General features: G+C 45.9%; 1 protein-coding gene across 1 annotated transcript; it reads right to left on the bottom strand.

Moving 5' to 3' along the window:
* Window positions 1–8005: 8005 nt before the first annotated feature.
* LOC149346864 (NPC intracellular cholesterol transporter 2-like) lies at window positions 8006–17148 on the bottom strand. Its single transcript, XM_089586726.1, has 4 exons — window positions 16979–17148; window positions 12438–12536; window positions 11020–11198; window positions 8006–8136 (listed from the first exon to the last, which is right to left on the bottom strand). Exons 1-4 carry the CDS (start codon window positions 17091–17093, stop codon window positions 8053–8055), a joined length of 477 nt encoding a protein of 158 aa, XP_089442852.1. The 5' UTR covers window positions 17094–17148; the 3' UTR covers window positions 8006–8052.
* Between the last annotated feature and the right edge of the window lie 2917 nt (window positions 17149–20065).

The following is a 20065-nucleotide window of genomic DNA, read 5'->3' as shown; positions in this document are numbered from 1 at the left end:
TTCCCCTTCCTTTCTGCAACGTCCTTCTCCCTTCTCCCACTATCTTTTCGCGCGTTCGCTATGCGCTGCTTATCTAACGTTGGGGCGCGCGCGCACACTCGACAGGAACTGTTGCGAAACTGCACCTCCGATTCTGCTACCAGCGAGTGGGGTTGCAGCATGAGGGGTAGGAAGAGCCTCCAAGACCGTTGTGCTTCTTGAACCGGATGAGCATTACTCGCCGCCGGTGGTGGCGGGCTATCGCCGAAGGAAAGTATGACGTCACACCTTTTACCCGCGTCTGGAGGACGCGGCTGCGTGTGTGCATAGAGGAGCGCTGGGTTTGTTCTTAGGGCGTGGTCTGTCTTTTGTTGGCAGAAGACGTGGGCAGTGGCCGCGTTGTCCACGCTTCAGGTTTACGCCCTGACCGAGACAGATGAAAACATGCCACCTCCCCCTTTCCCCTACTCCTCCCCTCAGAGTTCTTGTTCCTTACATGCCTCGTACTTATTATCGGCGCCGGTAAAGAAACCGCGCTGAGCCTCCGAACACGCCGTAACGTTTTCCATGTCGGGGCGTTCGTTTAGATTCTCATTTACGATATCATTGATCAAGTAGTGTAAACAGCCTGACCTCCCGGAGTCAACAACTGATATCAAATGTTCACGGATGAGGAGTACTGAGGCAACGTGCGTCCACAGCGGAAGATGTGGTGCGGTGACTGAATATTCTTGCGCCAGTGAGACGCAGCGCTTTTTAACCTATTGCAAAGGAGTTGTGTAGCGTCACCATGTTTTCAACGAAATATAATCAGACCCGTCTTGCTTCCTAGGTGGAGGAGGGTAAAAACACAATGGCTGTCGTACACAGCTGCTTTCCTGCTTTGGTATTCTTAATAAGTTTTCGACCTCACGATTAAAAACAGAAACGACACTTCGAGACAAAAGGTAGTCACTAGTAGCCGCTTTGTGGAATACTGCGTACGGAATGCGAGGCATCATTCCCTCGTATTACAGCGAGCAGCGCTTCAAGTGAGACATGGGACTCTGCCGCTTTTAATGGCGACAGCTTTGTATAGAGACCTCCTGGAGCTTGAAAAAAAAAATGAGCGATCGTCGGGTTCCGAAGCAGCCATAGAATTTATACACCCGACGACAAATGATTATGGAAGGCGTGTCCTTGGAAATAGTTTTATTTCTGCGCATCCATAGCTCATTGCTTGACATTTAATGGTGTACAAGGACAAAAGAATCAAACACTGCTGTAGAAGAATATGGCATCTATTCGATAATGAATTAAAAGATAGTAATGCAGTTTAATTCTTTCGCTAATATTCTGCCATAAACTTTTCACTGCGGTCGTATATGCGCTAATATGAGGAGAAGAGCGCGAAGGAATGCAACGTGAAACGCACTCGTGCATTTGAGCTGGGTGGCCTTAGCTTTGCAAGGAGGAAGAGTAGATTATGAGGACAGGAAAGCTGCATGCGTTCCACAGTAGTTTCGTTTAGCATTTGCGGGCAGTGTTGCATGTATATATCACTAAAGTCCGTCATCGTGTTCAGGTACACTGCAGTCAAAGTACACGCGGGCCGTGCTGCATTCCAAAAACTTCTTAGGCATGGGCGCCCTCTCAGCAGCGTAGTCCATCAAATTCCGGTGAAGCGGCAACATATAGGAGCGGGTAAGAGAAATATTTTCAGTACAGAAAATAACGCAACTCAAAGCGGTCGCTTACATGGGTTCCGTGGTGAAACGGAATAGCACGGCGCTTTTAAACAAGGCTGCATAACGGATCCGCGCAGACGGAAAGAGGAACGTAGGAAGGAAACAAACACGACAGAGTGCGGACTGTTCCCTTCTTACGTCCCTCTTTTCGTTTGCGCGGCTCCGTTATGCAGTCTAATTCTAACCACTAACTACCGCGCCTTTTTCTGCTGTGCATGATTTTAAACAAGTAAGATACCAATTCTTCGAATCCCCTAGCTTCAAATGCAATGTACCTGGTATGTTTTTTTTTTTCTTGCCGAAATGAAACCACGCAATCCATTTACGATCTGTCCTCGGTGTATTACAGTTTAAGGCATAGTTTGCTTTTCTGATCGCTGATTAAAATGTTCTAAAAGGACCATGAAATCTTATTTGCTGAGGTTAAGGAACGCACACGAGCGATCAGTATGCCACCATTCCTCCCTGCACTGCCTCTTTCGTTACTGGCGGGATACCCCAATGCTGTGCTCTACTGCCTCTCTCATTAACGCCCTGATTGTGTTGGCTTCTGTATAGATTTGTGTTGAACCTTTCGGCTACTTTAGCTATCTTGTCCATATGCTAATGACATTGGCTTCTTCGCTTCTTCACGAATACATCTGATTTTTGCCTAAACTTTAAACAGAAAACAGTAAATCATTTTTAAAGGGTGTGCCCTAGAGGACAGCTCACACCCTGTTTACTCCTATACAGGCGTATTCTTGTTTAGAGCGTATGCCTAGTTTCCTCTTTACCGCTCTTAGGCAACCTTTGTTTCTTTAGAGCCTGCTCTATTTCCTCCATAGTGAACTTTCTTATGTTGGCCACCTTGCACTTATTTATGAACTCTGAGCTCTGCCAGTTCTATTCTCTCCGTAGTGTTAGGCTCTTTCATGCTTTGGCATTTCTTAATCAGATCGTATGTCTCCCGAGATAACTTGCCGATATCCTACCGAACCAACCTACTGGCTACTTCGACTCCGCATTCCGTAACGATAGCTGCGAGATTATCGTTAATTGCTTCAACGTTATGGTACTCGCCCTCAGTTAAAGCCGAATATCTGTTCTGCAACGATATCCTGAATTCCTCTACTTTGCCGCTAACCGCTAACTCGTTAATAGGCTTCCTGTTCACTAGGTTCTTTCGTTCCCTATTGAAATGTAGGCTAATTCGAGACCTTACCATCCTGTGGCTACTACAACGCACCTTTCCAAGGGCTTTCACTTCCTGCACGATTCCAGGGTGACCGCATATTATGAAGTCTATTTCATTTCATTCTTATCATAAGAGCTGCTGCACATCCTCGTTTGCGGGAGGAGGTATTCAAGATCCGTAAATTATTTCTCTCCGCGAACTATACTAATAACTCTCTCCTACTATTCATAGAACCTATGCCATAGTCACCTACGGCCTGGTCTCCAACCTGCTTCTTCCCTACCTTAGCAATGAAGTCGCCCATAAGTGGTGCAGTGTGTTTTTGCTTCGCTCATTGCTGATTCCACCTCCTCATGAAAGCTTTCTACGATCTGGTATAATCACAGCTAGGTGTATAGATGTGTAGGCCTCTGTACCTTGCTTTTGTACCCCTTCATAAAACTAATTACAATACAAACCACCCTCTCGTTAATACTGTAGAGCTCATTGATGTTGCCAGCTATATCCTGATTGATGAGAAATCCCACACCTAGTTCTCGTCTGTCTGCTAATCCACGATAGCATGGTACACGCCCGCCCTTTAGTACTCTACACGCTTCAGCTGTCATCCTATCCTCATTAAAGCCTTATGCCATTCCACTGAATACCCGCTAATTCCTCCAGCAGCACTGCTAGGCTAGCCTCACTAGATAAGGCTCTAGCGTTAAACGTTGCCAGGTTCACTTCCCAATGGTGGCCTGTCCGGAGCCAGTGAATCTTAGCACCCTCCGCTGCGTCACAGGTATGACCGCCGCCTTGGTCAATTGGCCCGCAGTCACTGGGGACTGAGGGCCGAGGGACAATTGGTTTGTTCGTATAGGAGGCTGTGGCCAAGTACTACTCAGGGAGGCCAAATTTTGCTCGTGTGAGGGAGTGCGTTGCCGGTTCTGGTCACCGAGATCAGGCAGCACTCTAGGCCGGGTTATAAAATTCCATCGACACGCGGATTTTTTTTTTACCCGCCGGAGAATTGGACGGTACCGGGATTCGAGCTCTGATCCTCTTGCGCGCGTGGCAGATGCTCTACCTCTATGCCATCGCTGAAAATCCACCCCCCCCCCCCCCCTAATGATTTCACACCTGCTCAAAATGTAATTTTGGAGCTATTTACAAAATAGGTACCATGAAATAAAATTTCACATGTTATCGCAATATTCCTTAAGGACAGAAGCGATATAGTTAAGCGCGTATGATGTTCAGTGCTGTTATACTTCTCTACACAGACTGATGTACCTCATATGTTGCTCACAGTCATCTTCAAATTTTCGTTTAGAAACAAGCGGCTTGCACAGGAGAAAGCACTGTAATTTAGTCGGATAGTAACATTACTAAGCAGACATTGCCGTATACTAAAGAGCTGTCTAGTTTCACCATGTAATATTTGTGGTGACAATGATGTGTTGCACATAAATTGAATACTGAAACATTTTCGCAGCTCTGTGAGGCAAAATTTCCCCCCTGCTGCTATGTGAAAGATGAGCAGTAGCCTTCAATTCTAACAGCAAGAAAAGAATGCATGATCGTCTTACATGTACCTTCCAAAAGCGATTAACATAGGGAAGAGAAAATAAACAACTTTATATAAAGAGGGCATAAAGTTGCTCGTTCAGACCGCATTATGCTGGGCAGCTGTCTTCTAGCAGACTCGTGTGACCGCGTACCTGTGGCATCCCAAACATTACTGGCGAAATATCCAAACGCAGTGGGGCAGCAGTCAGTTGCATGGAGGGCAGTTACATGTGAAAAATGAAAGAAGCGCCAACCAAAAAAGGTGTAGTCAAGATGACAGAGACGTTAGAGACGGTAGTCAAGATGAGAGGGAGCTGCATGTTCGTTTTGCTGTAACGCGGCTCCTAACACCATCGTCACTGGTCTCAAACGCCACGCGGCAAAGCAACGTCAACTATCGAAGACTGACGCAGGATGTCAGAATAGAACATGACGTACACCCCCCTCAAAAGTATACGGCCCAAAGGGTTTGCTTGTGAGGTCTGCTGTATGCCTCGTTATGCATCCTCAGCGACTGTAACCTCTCGAAAGAGGAATTGCTTCGCGTCCTCAAACCTCCCAAGATTTGGGCCGCTAGATGTGCTAGGGTGTGGAGAGGGTGTGCCGGGGAGTGCGGCCGCCGCTATTGATAGCGTCGGTAGATTAACTCTACGCCAAATGATGTTGTGTCCCGCCGCGTATACAGTTTTAATGCGAAAGCATTATCTCAATCTTATCCGCAAAATGTGTCCGCAAGATGACGTCACTCCAGATGAATGAATGTGTAAAAGTTTAATGATAATGAGGACTAAATTAATTAATGGTGTAGTAATATGCCATGACGAAGTATGATGCCGTGACGTTGTTCCCTCCCGGGATGGCCATTAGCATAAAATTTGGGGGTCACCCGTTTGGCGCAGAATGTTCGAAGTGGTGTCAAATGACTTGGCATGTTCCTGAGGATAAAACTGCAAATTGAGATAAAGCCGAAAATATGTGTGGGATTCGCACCGACAACTTTTTCCGCCCCCGAACCGTGCATCCTGAGGACCTATAGCGACAGCCATTACGGCCGAACCGTATGCCGCAGGGGGTTCCAGATGGTGTCAAACAATTCGTCGTGTTGTGATGCGCACGTAATAAAATTTATTAATCGCTATAACGAGGAAATATACCAGATATAGCGAAGATGGCTGTAAATTGCAATAGTAGTGCAAAATCAATGAGGCAGATAGCGCCGCTTGAGTTTTAGAAGGTAACAGAGGTTCCGCCCATGAAGTAACTAATTTTTTACTGGAAATCTACCGAGATAATAAAGTTGAAATTACATGGGAAGGGATAAAAAGTATGACAGCTGCAGAGGTACACAATGGATTAAGGCAAGGTTGTCTTCTATCACCGCTGTTGTTCATGCTTTATGTGATAAATATGGAAGGAAGGCTACAGACAGTAACCTAGTTTGTAATCTTTCCTACAGATTAGGCGGAAATGTAGTTGAGCAGCGGCTCCCTGGTTTAATGTATGCCGACGATATCATACTGTTAGCAGATGAATTGTTGCGGAGACGAAGGAGACGCTCTAGGTTTCAGTTTTAGCGCAACTAAGTAAGGTGTGATGATTTTCAGTGATACAACTGACCAGGTGCTTGCAATACAAGGCCCCGAAATACCCGAAGTGGCCGAATACAAATACCTCGAGATATGGCTAAACGAAGGGCAGATATACACGAAAAAGCATGAACAGTCTCTTAGGGCAAAAGGACGAAGAGACGCCGGCTTAATGAAACATAGAGCATTATGGGGGTACAACAAATATGAAGTACTGAGAGGTATTTGGAAAGGAATAATGGTGCCGGGGCTTACTTTCGGGAATGCGGTTCTGTGCTTAAGGGCAGAAGTTCAGTCGAGATTAGATGTAAATCAGAGAGCTGTTGGAAGATTAGCACTAGGTGCCCACGGCAAAACCACAAACGAGGCAGTACAAGGGGATATGGGCTGGGCATCGTTCGAAGCACGGAAAGCTAAGAGTAAAATACTATATGAAGAATGCCTTCGGAAATTGGACGATAACAGGTGGGCAGCTAAAGTATTTAAATACTTATACAGAAAGAGCGTTGACTCATAGTGGCGGAAAAGAACTAGAAAACTAACCAGTAAGTATGCCGGTCATGAGGACGGAGAAAGAAAGAGCATTAAACGACAGGTTAAAAACGCGGAAGTTAAAAATTGGATTAATTCAATGGAAAAGAAGCATAGTGTACAACTTTATCGATACTGGAAAAGGCAGATCAGGAAAGAATTTTTCTATGATAGCTCAAGAGGCAGTGCTCTACTCTTTGAAGCTAGGTCACGGTGTCTTAGAACGCGCAGCTACAAAAAAAATTCAGCGAAGATGATGACAGATGTGCAGTGTGGGGTAGATCTGTGGAAACAATTGAAAACCTCTTACTAAAATGTGATGGTATCCATCCGGATGTCGATGCAGGCACAGTCACTCTCCCTGAGACCCTAGGGTTTAAAGATAGCAACGGTCATGTAAATAAATCTGCAGTGGAAGTTAGCAAAAGCGATTGGAGGATTGGTGGCTGAAAAGCAGAGATGTGACATAAGGTTAGAAGTGTAGGAAACCATAGTGAAAGAAGGTGGGCAATCTTAAGCCGAATTAACAACAAAGTTGAACAAAAATAATGAAAGAAAAGCTGAGCATGGCGGCAATTGCCGCCACCCCGTTTCAAAGGGGGCGCTCCTGTACATCCAACCATCCATCCATCGTTCGGCGCTGCTAGGTGGCGCTTCCAGTCGGTCTCGCGGCCAATTGTTTTCCCAATGAGCAGCCAGGAACCGATTAGTATCCACCACTCATGCGTTTCAGCATTAGTCTAAAGTGCATTTTCCCTTGACATTTCACATCTCTTTATTTTCTTGCCTAGACATCAAGCTGGCGTCCCTCATAGCCTGAGTCGCTTTGGGACGTTAAACCGCAATAAATGAAATCAGATATCAAGCGTTTTGTTTAAGCCTTTAATGCGCAAACTCAGTACGTGAAAATAAACCTGAATTGGGATTTTGCTCAACCAAATGATCACTGCAAAATTCGAAATACAGTAGCTCCTCGCCAGGTAACATTTAACGTGCAATCCGTTTTCAGGGTTTCATTAATTCTGAAACGTGCCCACAGGAAACGAGTAGATACAACATATAGCCTCTGAAATGTGTAACATATCGAAACCAAGAGGAGCAGTGATGTTCCTGCTCGGAAACCTTGTTTTTTAAAAAAAACCCCAGGGCGGAAGTCTGGTGGAGACGCAATTTTTACGGAGTTTCGGAAAATTAAATCCCCGTAAATAACCCCTTTTTCTGCAGCTTCTTAAAGTTTCCAATCTGCTTCAGGAACAAAGGGCCTGGAATGGAGATTCTGGGTTTAATTTTGAGAATTTACTGTCATCGGCGTGGAACATCACTGAGGACGAGACACAGAGCCTCGGAAGAAGCAATTATGAACGTCATCAGCACCACACATATTTCAACTTACGTTTTATTTCGAGCTCTTGCTATATGGGAACACAAAACATTTTCTTAGTACCCCAATCGGGCCAGCTGGAATACCAAGCGCTGGCACGAACTGGCATCGCTGCGACACCGTTCAGACAATCTTCAGGGGCACAAAGAAGCAGAAGATGGTGGTGCCATTGCCGTCTTCGAGTCGAGTTTGCACTTTCAGCTCCACCTGCAGCAAAATACCAAATGGTAGGTTGGTTTATGGGGTTTAACGTCCCAAAGCGACTGAGGCTACGAGAAACGCCGTAGTGAAGGGCTCCGGAAATTTCGACCACCTGGGGTTTTTTAACGTGCGCTGACATCGCACAGTACACGGGCCTCTAGAACCTCGCCTCCAAAGAAATTCGACCTCCGTGGCCGTGGTCGAGCCCGCGTCTTTCGGGTCAGCAGCCGAGCACCATAACCACTGAGCCACCGCGGAGGCTTTCAAAATACCAGATGAGCAGCGCACGCAGTGACAACACTGAGGAATTTCATTCGACAGAGTCTGCCGCCAGAGAGAGCTACTCTTTTGTGCCTTCTGCACACCAACTCCACTGCAAGCCAGTATGGCTGCACAAGGATCGCAATGCCATCTGACGTCTGCGCGTCATTTGCGCTGATGTTGAAGATGGACATCATAAGCTTTAAATGTTCCCGAGCTTTTCTGAAGAGTGTTAGAGACTGCTTATGTACCTCAGATAATGGGTTGCGTCATTGGGAAACATGCCTCTCGCTAATAGAAAGGAGAAAGCTTCGATCCTGGCCGCGGCGGTCGAATTTAGATGGAGTCGAAATTCAGAGGCTCCTGAACTGTGCGATGTCAGGGTGGTCGAAATTTCCGGAGCCCTTCACTACGGCGTCCCTCATAGCTTGGGTCGCTTCTGGATGTTAAACCCCATAAACCAAACTAAGCGAGGAACGAGAAAGAACTAGAGAGACACTACGCGCCGCGGTGGCTCAGTGTTTAGGACGCTCCGCTACTCAGCTGGAGTTCCCGGGTTCAAACCCGGCCGCGGCGCTCAAGTTTCGATGGAGGCGAAACATAAAGGTGCCTACGTGCTGTGCGATGTCAATAAAGGTCTCCAAGTGGGCGAAATTATTCCGGAGGCCTCCACTACGGCACCTCTTTCACTCTTTCCTCTTTCACTTCCACCTTCCTCCCTGCCCTTTCGGCGCGTGGTTCGGGTGTCCACCGAAATGCCAGACAATTACTGCTCCATTTCCTTTCCTCAAAAGCCATTTATTTTTTCTTTTGTAAGAGACAGTGAAAAGGTGAGTAAACAAATCCGGAGCAATGTGTACAATAGTTTTTTTTTTGTAAATATATCAACCACAATAATTGCACTTCCTAACTTTTTCTGTATTGCACCGTACATTGTATACTTCATTAAACACTCTCCTAATCTTGTAATTGTCTTTGCTTATGTCTTGATTTTGTGCCACTTCCTCCCATGTCTGATGCGTTGTGTTTGTATCCTAGTTTTGTTGCCAATGCCATGTTTTTAGGGGCCGTGAACCCCGTCAAGCCCAGCTAGAGGCTTTTTTTTCACGGTCCTCAGCATCTGTAATGTTGATGTTGGAATAAAATGATGATGATGATGATGATTAAATAGCACACCCATGGCTCCGGAATCTGCTGTGTACGAAAGAGATTAAAGTCTACCGCCCCAGTTTATGCCACAGTTTATTATAAGTTATTCTGCCTATTGAGTCAAGATGATGAAACGGTCCATCGCTGATACTGATCCCTAGCGCTTAACATGATGTTCACACCCCGGATAGCGAAGCAGCGCCGCTGACTGACCTGTCTCCCACACCGTTATTTGTCTTCAAGGTTTGCTTCTGATTACGCTACTCAAAGTTCGGTTACTCTACACACAAATACCCCCGAATGCAGAAGATTGGCGAAATTTGGATGTGGTGTGTTAGAATTCGGTGAAAATAATTGCCCTATTAATATTCTATTCATGAACCCCACAAAATATTTTTAAAATCCTCGATGCTCCTTAGTTTGGGTGTCTGTTGGCTTCCGTCCTGAATGTCATAACGAGCCCCTCTTCTCTCTCTCTTTTCCTTCTCACTGTCATTCTTGTATAGCCTTAAACTTACACTTCACGTTTCTGTGCTATCTAGAACCGCATACTGAATGAGGTATTCATGCACCCAAAAAATTCAGGGGCACTTTGACTGTCTAAAGTGCGTAGAGGCGAAAGCGTCTTCCGCACCACTGTGACTGCCTCTGTGGCATCGGTGACGTGACGTCGCTACTGGATGACATAACACATAATTAATGACTAATCACTAATTAAAAATTACGAATTAATGGCTAATTATTGATTAATTACTAAACACTAATTAACTGCTAATTAATAGCGCTTAAGCGTCGCCTTTAGGAGTGCAACATGGCAGCGTGTTGTAGCGTTCCAGGGAGTCCACGGAACGCCACCACCCGTTCGGCGCGATGCCTTGCCCTTTGAACGCAACCTTAGTGGACACTTGAACCACAAGGAAGGCGCATAACTGCCCTCTTGGTACAGTGCACACTTCAATCGCGCTTTAAGCTACGTGGCGGTAGTGACAGATTTGCGCTGCATGCTTTGGCATTGACAACGTTGTGCAAGAAACGCTGCCACCTGCCAGGGTGGCAGGGTGGGTGGGTACTTTATGTAGATATAAAGACAAGCGGGAATTTCTTACCACTTATGCGGGAGAACATCCCGTTCCTGTCGCTCGTAACGCCTCCCACTGCTGTGGCAACCTCGCGAAATACTTGAGACCTCTTTGAGAACCAGGCATTGGTGCAGGAAGTCGAGCATATATTTATCTATTTCTCCCACCACAAAGCTTGCTTCATGGCAATCAAGAACTGTTAGGGGAGTGTTTCTTGAAGAAAGAATATGTGTGCAAAATAACAAGTTGTCTGTAACTTTGCATACATGCCTTGCTCGAATTCTTTGCCTCCATCTATCGAAAAGCTGAAACAGTTGATGAACTTCGCTCAAATTTCGCATTAGGAAGTAACGTATTCGCCGGTATTTTTTTTTCACTCCATGATTAATTAAATCCTTACCTCAGGAAACCACGGCTGTATTAGCAAGCTCCTTGAGAACGTGTACTGCTTTCCGCTTTCGAGGGGGCACGGCAGATGAGTCTTGGAGCAGCCCTGCTTCTTGAAGCCCGGTATGTGCAGCCACTCCTCTGGCGTCAGCATACCTCGTATGGTCGCTTGAAGCTTGTCGAAGCTCTCCGCTGCGGAGACGCGGCACTGAGCAGCGAATCACTAGAACCCATGTTGAGCACATAAGGCAAGAAATGGACCCCACTCGTTCCTTTCTCTTGTCTTTTGCTGAGAGATTTCAAAGTCAAGTTCCGTAATGTCCGCAGGTGTGAGAAAACGAAACTATGGAAATTTGTACACGTGCAAAAACAAAAGTAGGCTCGCACGCCCCCAATTGTATTATCAACAAAATGCGAGCAGGTGACCAATAGTTCGACGCAAGAATGCCCACAAAAAAATAATACAATCTGCAGATGTATTTGTACGTAGCGTATATTGCCACCCTACCCCTATCCTTTCTTACTATTGCTCCCCCACCCCTTCTTTCCCTCTCCCTATCATTTTATTGCCGCTAGCCGCAGCTCATCAGATGCCTGAGGTTTTGATGGCAGATGCCGTGGCTAGCAACATCTGTTCGTTCTATTTTTATGGTTACTAATAACTTGCGCCTAACAACAACAAACAGTAGCACGGAAACAGATACTACAGCTACTATTACAGTTGCGATGGAAGGAAAAGGAACTAAAAAATACTTCAAGAAACAATACAAAAACATCACTTTATTCCAGCAAGACAACAAAGGCAATGTATTACCGTACATTTGAAATGATTTTCACAAAAGGAAGATTATCTGCTGGTTTAATACCTAAATTTTAGTACCGAAGAGATATTCCATATAGTCGTCGCTTTAGCCGCGGAAAATTATTATGAAGTGAAAAATATCTAACACAGGTACCTGCAAACGTGATGTTCACAAATACATGCGGCACCAGTGAATGTGGCATATTAGCAATGTCGGATTAAGGATACCAAAGTCAAAAATGATTGCCGATAATATCATCGCACACAAGCGTGACAGGTCTACTGGATGTTTGTATAGGCATTCGTGAGGTTCCATTTCTTCCTTACGTTCCGCACAAGTGATACTGCTTTCTAACGACTGTTTTCACGTTACAATCGCAAAAGATTGCTTTTGTGACGTGAGTTATACTGCATCTACCGCCAAGCCAAGAAGAAAGAACGAAGTTTATGTGAAATCTCACGGCATCACCGCAAGAAAAAGTCTGCTTTCCTTCACTTTCCTCTGCATGCCGTCGATCTACTGGTCCAATTAAAAATTTTAATTTCCACACAATGATTTTATAGGTCACGCACATTACCGAGGAAGTAATTGGCTGTGGTGAAGCCCTTAAAACTCTTCCAAAACTTACCGGGAACAAAGTCCACTTCGAGGCGTACCATCTTCCCTTTCTGCAAGGGGCAGGGTAGGTCTGGACAGGGACTGACACGAACTTCCTTCACGCTTCCTCCTGGGAACGAGAACGAGTGGTGAAATTTAAAATTTTAAAAATCTTTCAAGCCCTGTGCTTCATTACAACCCACTCTGAGAACGAGTGCCGTCAAATGTCAATAAATTGAACTGCACAAGTTCTGAAAGTTTTTTTTCTTGTTATGAAAAGCTGAAATTAACAGCAGCCTTTGTAATGTACTTCATGTCTACCAGACCGAAGCGTCCATTCGCACAAACCGAGACGCAAATTAAGCCTTTTCTAATGCTTGGGAAGAAAATTGAAGACAGTCCACTGCATCAAGGCAGCACCAAGGAACCAAGTAACGCCTGCGGGTAATGGCGGTTACACTCCTGGTAAGTATTTGGACAACTTGTGCTAGCTGGTACGCCTTATGCTCTTGCATTTATTACATTTCTTTGCAATGCTGCCCCGCATGAGTGGGTCACGACTGTGTTTAGGTTTGGGAGGAAAAACGCAATTGCGCTATGGTGTTAGAAATTAGTCAGCAAGGAGGTGAGAATGCTGTCATGCAATGCATTTGCGGGTGGCGTGCTGACACAGTCCGTCCTCTGTTGACCCGCAACACTTTGTCGCAACTCGCCTATCACATATGTGCGACGTACAGTGCACGACGCCCCACAGCGGCTGAATCCGCTGCCATTACGAAACGCGACTGATGTGCCACGTCAGTTTTGTCATAATTGCGATGGTTGCTTCCGTCTAAACACAAATGCGATTATAAGGGAGTAAAAAGAAAGTAAATGTTCCTCAAGTGGCGGCGGTAAAAAACATTTATTTGCTCTATTTTACAGTGGTTTTTGCGGCTTCAGATGGAGTCTTCCATCCTCTCTTCAGGGTCGGTTCCCCTAGTCCAGGGCTCCGCTGAGGGTAGCTGCCCTGCGTGTATGCCTTACTAGTCCCTGTTGGACTTTCAGGATGTCGCTGGATAGCATACTCTCCCACTGTTCCGCACTCGGGTTTTCTGTTATGGCTAGCTCGTCTATTTTCTGGCAAGCCCTTGTGGTATGGTATAGGGTTGGTTCGTCTCCACACCACGGGCACTCGGTCTCGTACTGCGTGGGGTAGATCCTGCTTAGCATGTTTAGGCACGGGAATGTTCCCGTCTGTATAGCTGTGGCCATGCTACGGCGTCTTCTCTTTTTAGTTGTTTGTGTGGGGGCGGGTATTTTTTTCTGCTCCCGCTGTAGTAGTTTAGCATCTCTGTAGAGCTTTGGGCTACCGGCTCGAATTCCTCGGCGAGGTCAGGATTGTTGGATGCTCGGTTTGTTGCGTACCCTCGAGCTATCCTATCCGCCTTCTGATTTCCCGTAATGTCGGTATGTCCTGGCACCCAAACTATCGTGTGTTTGGCCTGGTTGTTTTCAGTTTTGCCACTAGAGCGGAGGATGCGGAGCGCGCTGTGGCGGATTCGGCCGTTTAGGTAGTTGCGGCATGCAGCTTGTGAGTCTGTGAGTATGGTTGGATCGGTAGCCCTCCGCTGCCGCTAGAGCCATGGCTGCCTCTTCGGCCTCGACTACCGTACAGTTCCGGATTGATGCGCTGGTGATTTCTTTTAGGTCCGAGTTGATCACCGTTGCCACTTTGCTTGTCTTGTGGTTTCTGTCCTCAGCGTATGTAGCGGTGTCTATGTACACTGTGCCGTTTCTAGTTGCCAGTGTTCTTTGTACATACTCTGCTCTTGCTTCCCTTCGCACCATGTGTAGGTTCGGGTCAATATTCCTTGGTATCGGTGCTACATTGATGGTGTTTCTGTATTCGTCTGGTATTGTCTCCGTGCTTTCGGTCTTCTTTATCGTAGCTTCACCGCCGTATCTGCTCAGGAGTCTTCTGCCCGTTGCCGATAGTTTTAGTCTTTCAATTTGTGCTATTATTTGCGCCTCTTGGAGTTCTTCGCGACTTTTGTGTCACCCCAGAGGCAGTACTTTGTCGGTTGATGATGATTGTGGTAGGTGAAGCGCCGTCTTGAGGGCTTTCCTCAGGATTGCGTCCGCTTGTTGTGTTTCGTATTTTGTGCAGTGGCGGTATGGGAGGCTGTATGTTACTCTGCTTGCCACCAGGCTTCTGACCAGCTGTAGCGTGTCTGCCTCTTTCATGCTGTGTCTTTTCCTCGAGATCCTTGTTATCATGCGGGCTACTTGGTTGGTTGCTGTTGTAAGTATTGTTATGGTGTGGATGCACCTTTGGTCCTCAACCGTTCTCCCGTTTGTATAGGGTGTACGCTAGAGGGCAGCTCACTCTCTTTCTACTCCTATTTGTTTAGAGTTTACAGCTCATGCGTGTAGGAGGCCCGTCAATCATACATTCCGAAACGTTTTCTGAAGTTTCTTTTCAAGGCATTTTGCGGGTTGGAACCCCGCGCCCCATATTACGACGACGATGTTAATGCTTGGTGCGAAGCAAGGAGCTGTATGAAAGAGACGGTCGCGTGATCGCGAACGCTGTAGCCTCGAAGCCACCGCGACGGCTCAGCGCAAAGGCGGACGAACCTCGCTCTAACAGCTAAATCTGTGCAATGTTATCTTGGAAAAAGTCCGGACGCCTCGATATAATAAAACCAATTATACGAGGAAGGCGAAAGCAGACTGCGCGCATGCGCAAACGCCTGCTTGTGTCGTTTATTCTTTGTTCTGAAGCTAGCAACGTTAATAAGGCATGAATGGCTATCGAGAGCGTTTCACAGTGTACGCCGATTCTTGGCATTTACTTCGAAAACTGCCCGGGAAGAAATTGTCGCCACCCCCGGAAACATTCACTTTAAGATATTCTCCGTAAACGTGCCGGCAAAAGAAAGGCCTTCACGCTCGGTCAGTCATGCGAACGCAGCCTCGAGCAGCAATTCACTGCAAACGAATGCCAAGCGGCACGCAACCCATGCATGATTTGGTTGTCAATATAACACTGTGGTAAATTTTAAATCATAGATAAACATCCAAATGTCATTTCGGCACAACTGAGAACATCAAAACTCTGTGCCCTTAGGAAACTCCCGTGTGACGATAAAGGCCTTCTGATAATGTGAAGCCATCGCGACCGCGGCCTACATTATAATGCGTGCGTGCAGAAATCGATAGATATCCACATATAGATGTAGATATATAGCAAGCGCATGATGTCGCATGGACTGCCTTTAACAGAGCTCACGCCTTCTTTGAGAGATTTAATCTTGATTCTTTTTTTGCACAAGAAATCGCAGACTAAAAAAAGGAGGGGGGTGGGGGTAATCGCGGAGCTATTATTCTAGCATCGAGACGCGAATAGTGTTACATTTAGTTGAATGTGAGACAGATGATCTGTCGCGCGTTGTGTTAGCCCTAGCACCTCTATGTTTCAGGGAATACAAACACGCATCGATTTTGCCGTGTAACTGCACAAGAAAAATAAAGCGAAGTGCCTCGGAAGATCTCCCGTACTAGGGCAACATCCGTGTGCCATCCCACTCTCTCACTGTCTAAGCAGATAAAATACGTCTTACTGGCCTTACCCGTACACACAATAAATATGCTTCATTCAAGCACTTGCTACCTCCGGCTTTTCCTGCTAGGAAAGAAACGCTACATTATTCACTAGCACCACTTTGAGCGTCTGTAGTTTCCATGCTAGAAAAATGTAAGGTGCTAAGTAAAATTTTCAATTTTCGTGCCGACCTATAGGCCATGAAATCTCGGCATTTAGTACACAGTAAAAGATACCTTTCTAGTAATTACTAGCGAAGCTTGCGGCGTAACTAGAGGGACCGCATCTACGTGAGAATGGTCACGTTCATGACAATAGCCCTAGGAAGTCACAAAACACGTGGAGGTACGAAATATTTGGGCTAACGTGCAATAGTCTAGGTATATTAACCAAAGACTAACATGGTGTACGACGTTGTGTGTGTTGAAAACAGTAGCACATCGACGTCGACATATCCAGGTCCATCCTACGATGAGGCCTTTAATGCCTCATCGTAGGAGGTTGTCGGCAGAAGGTTGTCAGCAGTAGGTGGTCAGCATAGATGTCACGCTTTTCTAGTCAGACCAGAAAAAATATTTGCGCACCATGGTATTCGAGCACCACCATCCTTCCGTTCCGCAGCCGAGCGTGATAATGGCTACGCTACTCCCTGGCAGCGCATATGTAGTTCTTGTCTAGGACGCTGGAGAGTGTTTTCAGTTTTCAGAAAGGCGTCGAATCATACGGATGCCACCCGAACGCCCTCCAGTGTCTCCAGGATTTAAGATTCACAAACAATTGTGTACTTAATTAACATCTTAACCACACATCAGTGACACAAGCAGCAACACAGCGCTAAAGGCTTTCGCCTCACCGCACTTTAGGTCAACAAAGTGCCCCCCTGAATTTTTCTATTCTCGCATATGCCTAATCACAGCAGTACAGATCATTACATCCCCATCCACTGTCTAATATAAACGAAACCAGCGCATTATATTTCGGCTCACCACACTTCTCCAATGCCCCGATGTCGAGAGCGGCAAAACGGCCGGCGGCGAGTAACAGCAGCCCAGCAAACGTTCCAGCAGAGAGAGCGACGAATGAGGTGTGACGACGGGCCATTGCGGAGGGACGATGCCGGTACCTGCCTTCACAGCAAGATCTCGGCCGAGTGCGTGCTTTCAAGGACAAGGCTATTTTCATACCCCGAAGACGTCTTCGCGTGTCGGTACCTCCCTCCCCTCGCAGCACTACTTTTTCCGTTTCCTTCGGCACCGCCTTTTCTGCTGCCGCCATTTCTTATCTTGTCACGTAATTCTGAGCGCTTCTGAGAGAGATATATATATATATATATAACCTTTATTTTTCAGCTCAAGTCCGAGCCTTCTTAGTTGCCCCTTTGGTGGGCGTTATTTATCGGCGGTGGCGGAGTAGGGCCACGTGTCTCTTGGATGTGTCGGATGTGGGCGGCGAGGAGCGGCCGGAGGGTGGGCTGCAGAGAGGTTGGTGGAGCGGTCCATCGGGCCCACGTAAGCGCTTGTGAGGCGTCTGTGATTTTCGCACGATCAAATCATTAAACGGGCACTGAAGAGGAATCTGAACTCGTCTTTTTGCCTCGGGGACTCGATGCCGTGGCCATGAAATGGCCGTTATCTTTGGCATGGTTGCAATTCCAGCTTTCGTTGACATCACTATTCATTGAGTCAGCTGTGTAATGCTGTAAGATATTATTATAAACATATCAATGGGAACAGCCTGACGTTCCGGTCGGGAGCAAAATCTTGCCTTCAAAGTTTGTCCTGCTCTAGCGCTGACTGGTTGGGACGACCAATAAAAAAAAAGCCTTTGGGGTGCGCTTTTTACCCGAAATAGCAAAAAACTGGAAGCGTCCCGTGGGTGGATCTGAGGGCATATTGACTGTTATGTTTAAATCCTACAATATGCGGGAAATTGCGCTCATAAATAGCTTCCAGTTTAAAAATGAACTTGATCGCAATTTCTGGGTATATGTTCCGTGATTGATATCGTTATCGTCCGCCTATTTACGTTCATTGAACAGCGAAGACCTCTCCCTTTGTCCACTGATTAACTTTGTAATATCTTTAGCAGCTTTTCAAAGTGCGAACACTGTTTTTTTAAACATACAAAGGAATACGTACAAGACTTTTCGATCGAAAGTTATCGGCCTAGTAAAATAAACAGTCGAATACAAATGACTATTCACAGGCGTCCGCAATGAGAAAAAAGAATAATCAGAACCTCTCGGGAGAAATAAACAATTGAGTGAACAATTAGTAGCCGAGTAATTCAAGAGCACAAAATTACAAACAATTGTCAAACTGGTGCAGTGTATAAAATAATGATACGCCAACTTCGCAAACAGACTATTACCCTTCTAAAAGTTTTATGCGTGCGTCTGCTGTGAAACACGAAAGGGCACTGGATATAAGTTGTGCCCCGTATGCGTAGATGACCACGCTGTAATTGGAGAGAGTCATCTTTTATTCATAACTGAGATTTAATGAGCTATAAAAAGTAGTGAAAAGCTGCAGCATCAATTAAATTGAAGTGTTACTGTAGTAGTAAATAAACCCCCTACTCCTCTCCCGAAGGCCTGTGTGCCGTGCCGGAGAGGGTAGGTAGGGGGGCCGGTTGAAACAGTAAGGTTATTCTGAACTGAACTGAAAAATGATATAATGTTATTCTGAACTGAACTGAAAAAATGATATAAAGGTATCTCCACACAGTTCGTTTTTGCAAGCAGTGTGGGATAACATCAAAGAGTTTTGAGCGCGTGAATCCTTGACGCGAGGCGACACAACTATTCGCTTCCCAATGATAATCATGCTGTTCTTTCCGGTGTTGAAGCGATATGGTCAACTGAGTGACCGGAAGGTATAATGTTGCTTGTATAAATTCAATTTTCTCAGCAACATAATCATGTTTTGCTAGCGAACAAACATCAGCGTAAACATGGATGGACGTGTAGCGTATCTCCTCAAAGAACAAAAATTGAATGAAATATTCTTCAGTGTCAGTATAAACTGAAAGAAATACTTCCGCGCAGATGGTAGGTGTCATTTCAAGTCAGTGCTATTCAGTGCTAATAATCGTGAGAATTGTGCATTACAACGTTTCAAACAAAAAAAAAATCGTTTTCAGGAAAAGCCACCTCGATATTGACGAAGAATACGAACGATAACCGGGGCGGCGAGCACAACAATGCTGCTTGATCGCTGTGTGTTTTGCACAACAGCGAAACACACACTAGCATAAACAAAAAAGGAAAGACACCTGCATGTATGGGCTTTTGTTATGAAGGCTTTTAAAGGGGCTCAGAAACACCTGAGCAGAGCACATAAACGCGCTCAATCACTACATTTTCTCGTCACGAATACCTGAGCCAAATAATGCATTCCTGCACACAGGAGCGATTAAAAATCAATTATAAAGTTTAAGGAATCCGCTTCGGCGGCTTAGTAGATGTGATGCTCGGCTACTGGCCCGGAACACGCGAATTCGATCCCGGCAGCGGCGGTCGTATTTCGATGGAGGCGTAGTGCTGAAGGCCTGAGTACTGTGCGATGACAGTCCGCGTTAAAGATTCCCAGGTGGCCGAATTATCCAGAGCCCTCCACTACTCTGTCTCTCATTGCATGATTCGCTTTGGGACGTTAAACCACATCAATCCATTCGTTTCAAGTAAAAGAACTTCCAGTGTACTAACTTCTATTTAGATGCTAATAGAAGCAACTGAACTTTTATATTACTAACCTGGGATATTTAGCACTCGCACTTGTCAAATGGTCGTTAATTCGTGTCTTGCGGCGTAGTAGTAGGTAAACTTCTCTTGCCGTAATATTATCTCTTTACAGATGACGTCGTGTCAGGTGCCTGAAATTACGGGCAGAACATAAAAGTGGCCCGAAAAGAAAGTCGAGGAATCTAAAAAAAAAAGAGGAATGAAGAAAGCGACGTGCCTTGTTTCTACCCTGAGGAATTCACTCGTGTGCTGCCCTTCAATTACTTTCTATTGATATTTGTCCTCCTGCTTTCTTTGCTCGTACTTGTCTTCATCAAGGACGTTTAGCTGC

The sequence above is a fragment of the Amblyomma mixtum genome, chromosome 4 (genome assembly GCF_055824585.1).
Source record: "Amblyomma mixtum isolate Tamu chromosome 4, ASM5582458v1, whole genome shotgun sequence".
NCBI classification, from domain to species: Eukaryota; Metazoa; Arthropoda; class Arachnida; order Ixodida; family Ixodidae; genus Amblyomma; species Amblyomma mixtum.
Note: the sequence above shows the minus strand (reverse complement) of the source record. Positions and strands in the feature narration are given on the sequence as shown.

What these genes read in the sequence shown, in the direction of transcription:
- LOC149346864 (XM_089586726.1), bottom strand. Translation starts at nt 17,093, where the DNA reads ATGGCCCGTCGTCACACCTCATTCGTCGCTCTCTCTGCTGGAACGTTT. An exon ending in CGGGGCATTGGAGAAGTGTG is followed by an intron (nt 12,537 to 16,978) that starts GTGAGCCGAAAT and finishes TCTCGTTCCCAG; the next exon opens with GAGGAAGCGTGAAGGAAGTT. An exon ending in CGAAGTGGACTTTGTTCCCG is followed by an intron (nt 11,199 to 12,437) that starts GTAAGTTTTGGA and finishes GCGTCTCCGCAG; the next exon opens with CGGAGAGCTTCGACAAGCTT.